Source organism: Mus caroli, chromosome 4, assembly GCF_900094665.2.
Source record: "Mus caroli chromosome 4, CAROLI_EIJ_v1.1, whole genome shotgun sequence".
In the NCBI taxonomy this organism is placed as follows: domain Eukaryota; kingdom Metazoa; phylum Chordata; class Mammalia; order Rodentia; family Muridae; genus Mus; species Mus caroli.
The window spans coordinates 104,369,034-104,381,975 of NC_034573.1; the positions used below are offsets into that span (position 1 = coordinate 104,369,034).

Below are 12,942 nucleotides of genomic sequence, written 5' to 3' on the forward strand. Positions count from 1 at the left end.
CCTACATCACAGGAATGTTGTAAGGACACATGAGTTAATTCACGTAAAATTTTGAAAGGTGCCTGCCACAAACTAGGTTGTCAATAGATGTTCCATCATAGCTGATGTACTTGTTAAAAATTTATTTGTAGGAGTACAACAAATTCAAATAACTCAAAATTCAGTTCCTCTCTTAACTCAAGCTTTTCTGTGTTTCCTTGATTTCCAATATTTCCAACAAATAGTTTTTGGTGTCAGCTCTATCCCAGGAATATGAGAAAGTGGGACTAGGCTTGGATCCAGCAGTCTAAGTCTCCTCTGTACAGACCCCATCTCCTTTCCCAGTTTCTTCTCTCTCTCCTCTCTCAAGCAAACACTTTCCCTACTTACCATAAACAATACCCACTTCATGGTGTCCATCCCAGCCTCTGCATTTTTGTTCAGACTAAAAGCTTTAAATGGTCTCTTAATTCCAGCAGGAGTACCCATGGGTCCTTCCCAAAGACAGATCTGGAGGGCCCTGTGCCCTGTGATATAATAAAGATCAGGTGGCTTTTGCATCAAAGCCATTCTGGCTATGTGACCTTGAACACCTTGAACCTAAGAGTGCATATATGAAAAGTATGTGAGTTATCTCCCACAGTTTGTGTGGAATAAGAGATGGCATGGGGTTCACTCCCCTTCAAGCTTTCAATTCACACACACGGATTACATTGAAATCTATTTTCTTTATTTTCTTCTATAAGCTTTTCATGAATTTTTATGCCTCCTATATCTTAACCATACTAAAATCCAATTTAAAAAGCAGCAATTCAACACTCAGCCAACATATCAAGTCATTTTGAATTTCATTTCAAAGTGGTCCGTGAAATGTTCTGAAAATCTCAAATTCCTAGGGAATAAGCCCATAACCCTCTTTGAGACCCCAGCTCAATTTTGCCTACAGCCTCTAGTCACACCCTTTCCATCTTTTGAGGCTTGGCTCCAAATTGAATGACAACTGTGGTGTTACCCTGTGTTTACTTTGAGCTCCTTGGGGATACAGGCTAGGGCTGACTCACTATGGAATTTAAAGAAGCATCAATATGTCTTTAAATGGACTATGATCTGTTTTAGTGCTCCATCTCTAACCATTTGATCACCCACTCATCACCTGTGAAATAAGGACTCTGCATTAAGTGAAATTCATTCCCTCCAAAGCGGAGAGCCTTTGCTTCATCTTATCAGGAGACAAACATGCCTTCTTTCCTCTCCTGAGATCCTTTCCACACAACTCTTCCTCCCTCAGCTGCCTTCCCAGGTTACAAGCAGCCCTTTCCATTGCTAGCCAAGTAGAGCCTACACTTCCATGCAGGTAGGAGTTTCTCAGAAGGAACAATGTCCTGTGGTCCACAGCTGGAAGTCTTTAAGGACATTTGAATGGACCATCAGCCCCCCCCCCTTGCGAGCGCACACACACACACACACACATACACACACACACACACACACACACGCACACATACACCTTGGCCTTTTAAGCTCCAGGGTGACAAATCTAATCCTAGTCAGATAAGGAAGTTAAATTTTCTTGTGCACATTTGGCAAGGGGAAGACGGGAGGGTGGGGGAGGGCAGGATCTCACCTAGCCACAAAGCCCCTCTTATCTGCAAATTCTTTGAAGTAGGAGAGAGGGGCTCTCAGAGACTGGGAACCAGAGGGCAGTTTTTCTTACCACAGTTCCAACATATTTCAGTAGGAGAGACTACCTAGCCCTAGAAAACATTTGTCTCCAAGAGAAAAGAATCAGCCTCTTTCAAACCCCCAGATTGTTCCTGCCCATGAGTACAACATGGAAATAGAGGCTGAACACAATGCTTGCAGACTTCAGACCTGATGTGGAATGTAAGGCCTGTATTTGATCTCTGAACACTCTCTATGACATTAGACTAAGCATAAGGGCCTGATGCACCTGTGTGCTTCCCAAATGTGGGAAATCACAACTTAATTTTCTCTCCCTGCCCCAAGCAGCCCATCACAACACTAAACCCTCTGGTAAGTAGACTATGTCATCAACCTCAGAACTAGAACCTCTGCTCCTCCCACTGGTCCTAGCTCTGGTCTTTGTGATGACACAGAACTTCTTTGGCTGTGATTGCTCCAGAACAGCTCTGACAAGAATTAGAGGTGATGTCAGGTGCCCACAAAACTCAGTTCCTAAAGATTAATTTGTTATAGATATATCATCAACCTGGGCTGCAGGTTGGTGATGTGGAGTCCAGTATTATACCAGGTAAGATATGATGTAGCTTGAACCAATCAGAAGCTAGGGCAGAAGAAATCAAAGGGACACTCAATGAGAGGATGTGGTAGATATTGGAGACTGATAGAAAGTTGTGCTGGATGCTGGAGATTCAGTGCAAGGTCATGGTAGCTACAGAAGACTGATGGGATGACTGATGCTGGATGTTGGGAACTGGTTGACGCTCATTCTGCCTGTTGAAATGGGAAAGGCTCACTTGGAGCATATGAGAGTGGGAGCTGCCATGCTAAGGAAGGACTTCTGATTCCTCTCTTGGTCTAAGAGTAACTATAAGAACAATGAAAATTCAAAAACAGAAAATAGGAACAGTTTTCCAGCTCCAAGACCTGTGCCTTCTTCTCCCCAGGCAAATGTGTACCTCTTCCCTAATTCATCTCCAAGGCTGCTCTCAGCCTTGCTAATGAGGTCAGGGGTTGCCCTTGGTTCATTGGAGCCTATCCAACTCTATCCTACATCATCTACAACCTACACTAAATACATAGCTGCAAGTGCAACTGTTTGTCACTCCAGTTTATACTGCTTGTGGCTGGTGCAGAGGCTGCATATCTAAAGAGTAGAAGCCTGCCAACTATGTATAAATAGTAGAGGTCAGCCTTACTTTAGCCAGGAGACCCAGAGCTTTGCCCTGACTCTGCCAGTGATTTAATTTTTTCTAGGGTGATTTTGAGCCAATCTATTTTTGCCTTCAAGATTTGGTTTCACTGTTTAAGAAACACAGAAGAATTCTCAGGCATGATAAGCCCTAAAATCCTTCATGGTGATCAAGAAAGTCCCACTGGGTTTATTTGGTGGGGCTAAATCCCCTTTGGGGCCATCAGAACAGACCATTGTCTTATTTCCCCCAGAGTACCTCCATTACTCTCCCTGCCTATCACCAGACTATTTCTGATTTCTGGGAACCAAGTGAAGAATGTGTTCAACTGTGAGCTTGGCCAAGTTAAGCCAAAGTCACCTTTGCTATTTAAAACCTCTCCCTACAGAGCAGCCTGTTGATGGAAGAAGTAAATCCCTACTCATTTCTGAGTTCACTTTGCAGTAGCTTAATCCCCCAAGATTAAGGACCCCACCCCCACCCTTTCCAACTTCCCCTTTCCTCTAGGTCCTCCCCAGAGGCCACTTTAGGCAGACTTTGGAATGCCTAGTCCCCCACCTCCAATGGCCTGGCTATGTAAGCACCCTCTCTGGGGACACTGAGCTAGCTGTTGTTTCCCAGAACTAATCTCTGTTGATTAGCCCAGTCTTTTCTACAGGGTCTAAGTCCTGCAATATAGAAAGCTTATGCCACCCAGGTTAAGGACCCTAAGACTCAGGGTAACCAGAGATGAGCTTAGCCAAGATTTGAGGTGAAAATGGAAGCTGAAACTAGTGGCCACACTTTTGAGTCCTAGGATACCAAGGTGTGAAGGTATGACTAGACCCTTGGAATTGAGTTGACATAAACCACAGTTGCAAAACTAAGAAAATGAGGTTTTGGGGTTTTTGTTTGTTTGTTTTGTTTTTTGTTTGTTTGGTTGGTTGGTTTTGTTTTTTTCTAAGACAGGGTTTCTCTGTGTAGTCTTGGCTGTTCTGGTACTCACTCTGTAGACCAGGCTGGCCTCGAACTCAGAAATCTGCCTGCCTCTGCCTCCCAACTGCTGGGATTAAAGGCATGCACCACCATAGCCTGGCAAAAATGAGGTTTAAAGAAAGCAATATATCTTTCCAACTATCTCATATTTGGGGTAAAGCTAGGACTCAGACCCAGGTTTTAGTTGTTTTTTGTTTTTTGTTTTTTTTACCACCTTCCAGTCCCAAGGTTGACCAGTGGCATATGAAGATAAAATATGCATGCACCGAACAAAACACGTAAGACTTACTATGCACTAGGCACTATTCTAAGAATGTTGTCAATACTGTCTCATTTAAACCTCCCAAAAAAACTAAAGGTAGGTTCTCTTACTCTCAATTTATAAATGACGTTAAAACTGTAAGAGTTATAAGAAGTCCTTCACTTACCCTGCATTGATTTATTTGACAGAAGAGAAATGAAGTCAAATTAAATCCAGTATAGACAGTTGGGGATCTAGGACTCCAGCAGGCAATGGGCAGGCAGTGAGGGAAACCCGAGAGTATCAAGCTCATTCAAAGTTGGGGAGACGGCCCCAAGGACAGCCAACTACACACAGACTCACCCTGCCTGGTCCCCATGGTATGCAGCTCCAGGAAATGCCATCTGTTGTGCCTTCCATGTGAATTGTGCCTGGTGGGATTGTCAGTGCAGCAGAGTCCCAGCTTCACCCACACAGGCAACTGCCAGCCAGGTGTGTGTCACAGTCATTTAGTGGGGCTGCTATGTTCCAGAATGAGGAATCCTCAGCCCACAATGGAGGCCTTGCCAGCCCCAGAAGTAATGCTCCCCAGCTGCAGCTGCAGCCCCCACCAGTTCGGCACGACATCACACCAAGGGGAGCCCATGGGTCATATGTCTAGACAGTCAGACTGAGAAGGACGCTCAGCATCTTGGGAGACGTTTCCTGCATTCCTCCCACCTTTGGGAATGGAAACTGAGCTAACAGCGAATTTGTTCTAATTATAAGGAAACAAGGAGAATTGAACAGGAGTTGCTCAAGGCTAATGTCTTCCAAAGCTTTCTCTGGCCCTCTCCCTTTTTTCATCTCCTCAGCAAGAAGTGCCCACTGTGCTAGATCCTGCTCTGCCTTAGGCTGGGGCTCTGCCCTGAAGCACTGCCTGCCTAAAGGAATAATGGACCCACTCTCAGGCCACAATTTTGCATGTGCCATCCACAAGAATTCTTGGGGAAAAGAGCACAAAGGATCACAGATTCTCCAAAGTCAGGCCTGAATGTTAGCAAGGCTTGTGAGCAGAATGCAGGAGGGGTTCTCTGTCCTCTCTTATCCCCACATGGAAGGCCCCTTACTAAGATGCCCTGATCTCTTAAGGACACATCAATGACCCTTCAGCATTTATTCTCTCTACATGTCTCAACAGAGGACTAAACCTGAAGTTAAGGCTGTTCCTTCTCTAAGAAGGTTTTACAAATGGTTCACCCATTATGCTACATCCAGGATGCACGTGTCTGTCTGTGTATGTGTTGGGGTGGGGGGGGTGTACCTGTAAAACGTGCTCATGCATTCTTGCTCTTAATTTTTATTTCAAGAAGTAGTTGGGTATAATGATTGAGAATTAGGACCCTGTAATCAGACATTCACAGTCAAATCCCCAGCTATCGTATGACCTTAGCAAACTCCTTAGCCTCAGGCTCACTCATCAGAGCAGTTGACAGTTACAGTAGAAGCTGTATGGGGTTAATAAAGAGATTCATAAGAATGGCTAAATCTAGTACTTAACCACTAATATCATGAACTGCCACAGTCTGCTGCCAGCCTCAGTGGCTCACAGTTTATAAGACTGAACTCAACTCAGTTGTGTAGATACTTGATTGGGTTTCACTAGGAAAGGAGTATATGAATGTTCGCCTTTTTTATGTATGTATGTATGTATGTATGTATGTATGTATGTATGTATATAAATTTTTAAGTGTATGAATCAGGGGCATTAAGCACTATCCACAGTGTTGCTACAGCCATCAGTATTATCCATGTTGAGTACTTTCTCATCCCAAACATAAACCCAACTCCTTAAACAATGGTTCTACATTTACTTTTCTACCCACCCAGTTTCCTGGTAACCACTATTGCATATTCAGGCTCTATAAATGGCATGTTGTAGGTATGTCACAAAACTAGAATCAGTGGGTTTTATTCTTGTGCTTCTGACTTAACTTAGCTTGTTGTTTTCAAGCTCCATCCATATGTCTTTCCTCCCTTGTAAGGCTAAGATTCTATTATGTTTATGTCATATTTCTATCTCTTCACTAGTGTGACTCATGCTACCATAAGCATGTGGGTGTCTAATCTCTGTGTTGTGGCATGTATACTGAAAAATGGAATTTCTGGGTGAAGGTTTGGGGTACCTACAATCCTGCATTTCACAGCACTGCAGTATGTAGTATTATTGCCATCTTTTGGCACATGTGATCTTTTTCTTTTAATTAGGTATTTTCTTCATTTACATTTCCAATGCTACCCCAAAAGTCCCCCCATACACCCCACCCACTCACCTACCCACCCACTCCCACTTCTTGGCCCTGGCGTTCCCCTGTACTGAGGCATATAAAGTTTGCAAAACCAAGGGCCTCTCTTCCCACTGATGGCCGACTAGGCCATCTTCTGATACATATACAGCTAGAGACACAAGCTCCGGGGAGTACTGGTTAGTTCATATTGTTGTTCCACCTATAGGGTTGCAGATCCCTTTGGCTCCTTGGGTACTTTCTCTAGCTCCTCCATTAGGGGCCCCATGATCCATCCAATAGCTGACTGTGAGGACACATGTGATCTTAAAGCAGGATCAAAGGCTATGAGAAGTATTCTGAGGGTTCTTGGCATGCTACCATGGAGTATCCCTGAAAGCAATGGAGGCAGAAGTACACCGAAGCAATCAAGGAGGATGTATGCTTGAAGTAGAGACAGTGGATTAGTTCCTTCTTCTGTATTGCTGTAATGAAACATCTTAACCAATCAACTTACGAAAGAAAGTATATAATTGGGCTTATGGTTCCAGAGAATTAGAGTCCATGATTGTGGAGCAAAAGGATGGCAGTAGGAACAGATGAGAGCTCACTTTTCAAACCTCAAGCAGGAGGCAGAGAGCATATTGGGAATGGCAAACCTCTTAAAACCTAAAAGTTCACCCTCAGTGACACACTTCCTTCAACAAGGGCCACACTTTCTAATCCTTTCCCAAACAGTTCCACCAACTAGGAAGCACATTAGTCAAACATATGAACCTATGAGGCCCATTCTCACTCAAACAACCACAGAAGGATCTGGAGGAAACACTGAAGGGGGTGTGAAAATTCAGAGTATGCTTCCTAGAAGATGTGGCTACTGCTTTTGTGTATCTTCCAAACAGAACTAGAGTGAAGAGCGTGGTGGGGATCTCCTGGGAACCTGGGTCCACCTCCCAATGATGAAAGGGAAGGATGTCATTCTAAAAGGCAGAACTGTCTAGAGACAACTCCCTGTCACTGGAGGGATGGAAAGAGTGCCAATCTCCTCTTGAAATGGAAAGCCAAAGGACATGGGAGTGGTGGGGACATGGTCCTCATGGCCTCCATGAGCCTAAACTCAGTGCAGTCTGCAAGTTTGTGATTTAAAGATTCTGTGCTAGACTGCAGATGAAAGCAAAGATTTCTCTGTACCCTTCCTTCCTTCTTGCCCCCTCCCCGCACCAGTCCAGACAAATTCTGCCCTCACTTCTCTGTATTGGCAAGGACACTGTTCAGCCCCTGCAGGCATGAACTTCATTTCCAAACACTGATTGCAGATATTATGTGACTAAGTTTCTGTGGCTCCCTTCTCCCTTTTCAGTGGGAAAAATGCCATGTGATTGCAAAGGAAGACTGCAAGGAATAGTAGCTAGGTGTGTCTCCTCTTTGGCCTCTAAAGGCTCCTCTCCAATCCCCAGCTCATTTCCCTATACAACACTCTTACCCAAGCACAGAGATGACTTTAGCTTAGGACATCTTATATTTTTGTCCACTTAAGTAAATCCTACCTATCATCTTAGAATTCATTCAGAAAGTCAATGAAATAGTCTTCCACCTCCCCCTTCCTCCTCCCTCTCCTTTTCCTCTTCTAAGATATGGTCGGCTGGGACACTCCTTAATGCCACTATTTATAGGTATTTACCAAGTACTCACTCAACACCAGGACTATCTTAGGCACTGGGACTACATCGGTAATAAGCAGTAGTCATCTTTGCCACCAGTGTGTTTATATTGTAGCCAGAGACAAAGAAAATGAACATAGAAGCAAAAAACATACATAGTTACTTAGGGATGGCTGTAAAATAATCAAACAGGGTCGAGTCTATGCAATGACGGAACAGGAGCTCTCTGGGGGACACCTGACTGAAGACCTCAGTTATGACAAGAGCCAGCCCAGGAAGACCCTGGGGGAGAAGGTAAGGAAACAAAGAGGCTCAAACCTGAAGAACTTGATTTGTTCAGGGAAAAAAAGTCCCTGTGGCTGAAGCAGAGACCAAGGGGAGAATGGATTGTATAACATGAGGAAGGCAGGTGAAGTGATGGAAGCCATGATAGGGACTCCAGTGGGAAGCTGGAAGTGATGTACAACACTGTTTGATGATGTACGACAGATCCCTAGCTCTTGCATAAAAAAATAGACTGCAGTGAAAAGGCTGGAAGCAGAGAAAGAAGCAAGAACCTACTGCAGTAGAGAAAGCCCCCAGGATAGTGGGCCAGGCTTCCACTATAGCAATGTGCATAGTGAATCTGACAGCTGACTAGGAACTGTGACACTTCCTCGAGTTGATGCTTATTTACCCCGAGGGCTTTATCATGGAGGTGTGACAGATCCATTCAAAACATTTCATGGGACCTTTGTAGAAATTGTCAGATATTTGACCGTTGTAGTTTCTTCTTTTCTATGTCAGAAGCAGGCTGGTTTCTAGCTTGAGGTATTCTGAGGAATGTTCTTCCTATAGGTTCTCTGGATATTCAGATCTTTCAGGGGCAGAGTCAGGTGTCTAGATACTGGCAAGAAATCATTTCATCTCCCTTTCCAAGCTGCACTCAGCCTCCTCCACCGATGAGACTTACCCAATCTGGTCAGTCAATAAGAAGAAACGCCTATCCTATCTCTTAAGCTCCTCTAAGACTTGGCAGAGAGACTTAAATGCTTAACCTAGCCATTATTAGAGTTGTTGGCCATTTTGTTCTGGACTCAGTTTCCCTCTCTGGTTGGGCAGAAGCTTGAACTTAGTGACTTACAATGTCTTCTAGCTCCCAAGCTCTCTGGCCTGTTTATAGTACTGTTTCCACTCAGAAACCCTTGTACATCTGCTCCTCATGGAGAGAACAAAGCCGCAGTGTCTGGATGAAGCCGGTTCTGCACCGGGCCTCAGTCCCACAAGCAGAGAGGCCCACTCGGAATCCTCTGAGGAGGGCAGCAGAACCCGACTATGGTCTGCTCTGCCCTGTGTGTTCTGGAAAGCGCCAGCAAAGCCCACATTCCCAGCCCACGCGCTGGAGCAAACCGTCCTCTCTTTGAAACTTAAGAAAGTAGCAGGAACAGCCATTTACCTGTCACATGGTTTTCATAATTTCCCTGGCACCTTTGCTAATCATTGAAGCGGTTTCAGCAGGCGCTGCAGTAAGCTCCAGGTCTGACGTGAATGTGCTGGACCGCAACTTTTTTTTACAGTGAGATCTTACAGGACCCCTCCCTGTCCAGCCACGGGGGTCTACTTATGAATATTTGAGGGTCCTGATGAGACCCAATAAACTGAGTCTCGGGAAGAAAAAAATCCATCATGCTTTGGGAAGTAAAGTCATTATAAGGCTAACTCTATGTTAGAAACACCCAGGGTGGCTAAAGGAGAGAGGGACAAAGCATTGCAGACAGCTGAGAAGCTGAGTGACTCAGGAGTGACAGGAGGCAAAGTATTCAGTATAGGCCCATGTGGTCTCAAAATGAGACTCCTGTATTTCCTTTCTCCCCAGGGATTAATGTGTGCAGTGCCCAAGAGTACAGGGGACACCGTGAAAGGATGTTAGCCCCTGTTACTTCCCTAGGCACGTTTCCTCATCGGTGCAGTGGGGTCCACAATGCACGTTCTAGCCATGTAGCAAAGGGGAGATGAGTTAAGGACAACCCGTAGCTGGTTTAGAACATTCTAAATTGCTTGCAGGGTATATTTGTGGTGGTGGGAGGGGTAACATCGAATACTGTTTTTTCTAAAACCCGTTTCACTTCGTGCCCACCTCTTAGCCCCGAGTAAGGGTTGGGATAAGCAGCCCCGGATCCTATTTGGTACCCAATGGCCTGCTCAGTCTCTGGGGGAGGCATTGCTACAGCAGATTTCCTTGGGCAGCCAAAGAGTCTGAGCCCAGTGAATTTCCACAAGCCCGGAGGGCCCCACTCAGAGCCTCACACCTAGGGGAACTTGAGATGTTGGCCAAGTTCAGGCTGTGGGAGGGAAATGCTAGTGCTGTGTCGGCTGGATTTGGTGGGGAAATGGGCCTCCAGGGTGGAAAACGAAAATAAAGACAAGGATTCTTGCTGTAGCTTGCTCACAGAGATACAATCCTCAGAGCCTCCTTTCCCCCATCTTGGGCTTTGGTTGGAGAACTGAGCTTCTAAATCTGGCCCAGCAGAGACGCACCTCCTCCAGGCAGCCTGCTTGGATAATTCTAGCTCTTTTAGTGTTAACAACCCCCAGGCCTTGAAGTATGAGCCCTTACACTTGGAACAGCCTGCTTTCTACAACTTTGGTTTGATGATTTTGATCATAAACTTCCACCAGGAAAGGCAAAAAATAAATTCTCCATTTATTGACTAGCTACTGTTCACCTCATCCTGTGCTAAATACTTCTTGTATGGTCTCTCACATAAACCTTGAAGCTGCCCTCCAAGGTTAGGACCATTGTATTGTGTCTATCATATAATGGCAGGCTAAGTGGGGTATAAATCCTAGAAATGGAGCCCATACCTGCTGCTCTAGGGTTTTTTAGTGTCAAGTGTCCTTTATGTCAATGTGAATTTCCCCATGCAAGAAGAATGGTAGTACATTTGGGGAGTGCTGTCTGTTAAGAATCCCTCCTGCGACTCCTGAGCCCCAGGGGTGTGTTCAAGGCTTTGAATGGCCATGCAGAAAAAATACAGAACTTACTTTCCAGAGCTTAGTGTATTGGAGGGAGTCCAAGCACAAGACAGTTTGTAGCACTCCTCCAAGTCCATGGCCACACACTTTGAAACATGCCATCTCTAAAGAAAAGGAGCCCAAAATGGCAGTATCCAGGGGCTAGCTCTCTGAGGCACTTCCAATATGACCGTGTTGGCTGAAAATGAAGTGATGGATGAGGGAAGGAGAGGTGTAGAGACTGAGATGAGCATGAGAAGACTCAGACAAGGAGACAACAGCTACGGCTGCAACCCAACACGAGCTGTTAACATCTTTTGTGACCACAGAAGCTCGTCTTTGTGGCCAAAAGCACAGTATGACTCTGAGTCATGCTGTCCAGAGCTGCAAGCAGGATGCAGTAGCTGAAATAAATATGAGGATGTGTCTCTGTGGTGTGGAAACAGGCAGAGCACAGCAAAAATCTTCAGTTAAAACTTACATGGGCACCAACGGAACACTAACCAGTGATCTCCTTAATCAGGCAATATCTTACCACCCTGGTGATCCCACATCTACCTTTTCTGTTTTCAGATATTTATTCTTATTAATGTTAAGTGTGTGTGTGTGTGTGTGTGTGTGTGTGTGTGTGTGTGTGTGTGTGTAGGAATATGTACACATGAGTATAGGTACCCAAGGAGGCCAAAGGTGTTTGATCTCTTAAAGAGGATTGTAAGCCATCTGGTGTGAATTCTCTGTAAAAGCAATATGAATTTCAATTGCTGAGTCATGTCTTCAGTCCTCTATGTCTCCATTTTCTCAAGCTCTTCTATGTGGACTCATTTGTGAAGACTTCTTTTTTTTTTTTAAGTGGGTAGTTATAGTTTGTTTGTTTATTTATTTTTAAATTTATTTATTCATTCACTTTACATCCCAATAACAGCTTCCTCTTCTCTTAGTCTCCCGCCCAGGTCCTCCCCCACTCCCTTTCCCCTTTTCCTCTGAGAAGAGGAGACCTCCCCCCTTTGAGTAACACACACACACACACACACACACACACACACACACCAGTCACTGCAGGTGCATCCTTTCTCACTGAGGCCAAACAAGGCTGACCAGTTAAGGGAATAAAATCCATGGGCAGGCAACAAATTCAGGGGCAGTCCCATGCTCCTATTGTTGGGGGAACCATGAAGACCAAGCTGTACATCTACTATATATGTGCAGGGGGCCTAGGTCCAGTCCATGATAGCTCTTTGGTGGTTCAGTCTCTGGGAGCCCCTTAGGGTCCAGGTTAGTTGACTCTGTTGGTCTTCATGGGGACTCCCTATCCTTCAAGAACACTTCTTTCTTCTTCCTCTTCATTTTCTTTTTCTAATATAACCCATGCTGGCCTTGGATGACTTTAACCTTTGATCTTCTTGCTTCTACTTGTCAAGTGCAAGAGTTACATGTGCCAACATACTCTGCCCATGTGTGTTGGGATCTAATTCAAGACTTTCTACACACTGGAGATAGTGGTTTGAATAAGAAAGTCCCCCATACATTCATTTTTAATGCTTTGTCCAAAGTTGGTGAAATTGTTTGGGAAGGATTAGGAGGTGTGGCCTTATTGGAGTAGGTGTGTCATTGGGGGTGGGCTTTGAGATACCAAAAGCCTACACCATTCCCAGTTTACCGTCTCCTTATCTTTGTCTCTATCTCTATCTCATTTTTGTGGATCAGATGTGAGCCTTCAGCTTCTGCTCCACACCATGCCTACCTGCCCATCACCATGCCCCACCCATGATGATCATGGACTTTAACTCTCTGGAACCTGGAACCATGAGCACCCAAATTAAATGCTTTCTTTTATAGGTTTCCTTGGTTGTGCTGTCTCTTCAAAACAATAGAAAAGTAAGACACTGATCCGGCCGGATCAGCGCCAGGGTAGCGGGAGCGCAGGGTTGCCTGAC

The 12,942-nt window shown here is 45.0% G+C and overlaps 1 protein-coding gene across 1 annotated transcript in view; it reads left to right on the plus strand.

Annotated features, from left to right (window-relative positions):
- The first annotated feature begins 8,094 nt into the window (after positions 1-8,094).
- The window catches only part of Trabd2b (TraB domain containing 2B), a 682,282-nt gene continuing 677,434 nt past the window's right edge, over positions 8,095-12,942 (plus strand). The window contains exon 1 of the mRNA XM_029476722.1: positions 8,095-8,308. Coding sequence (XP_029332582.1) covers positions 8,222-8,308 — 87 coding nt within the window. The 5' untranslated portion in view covers positions 8,095-8,221. The remainder of the gene's footprint in view (positions 8,309-12,942) is intronic.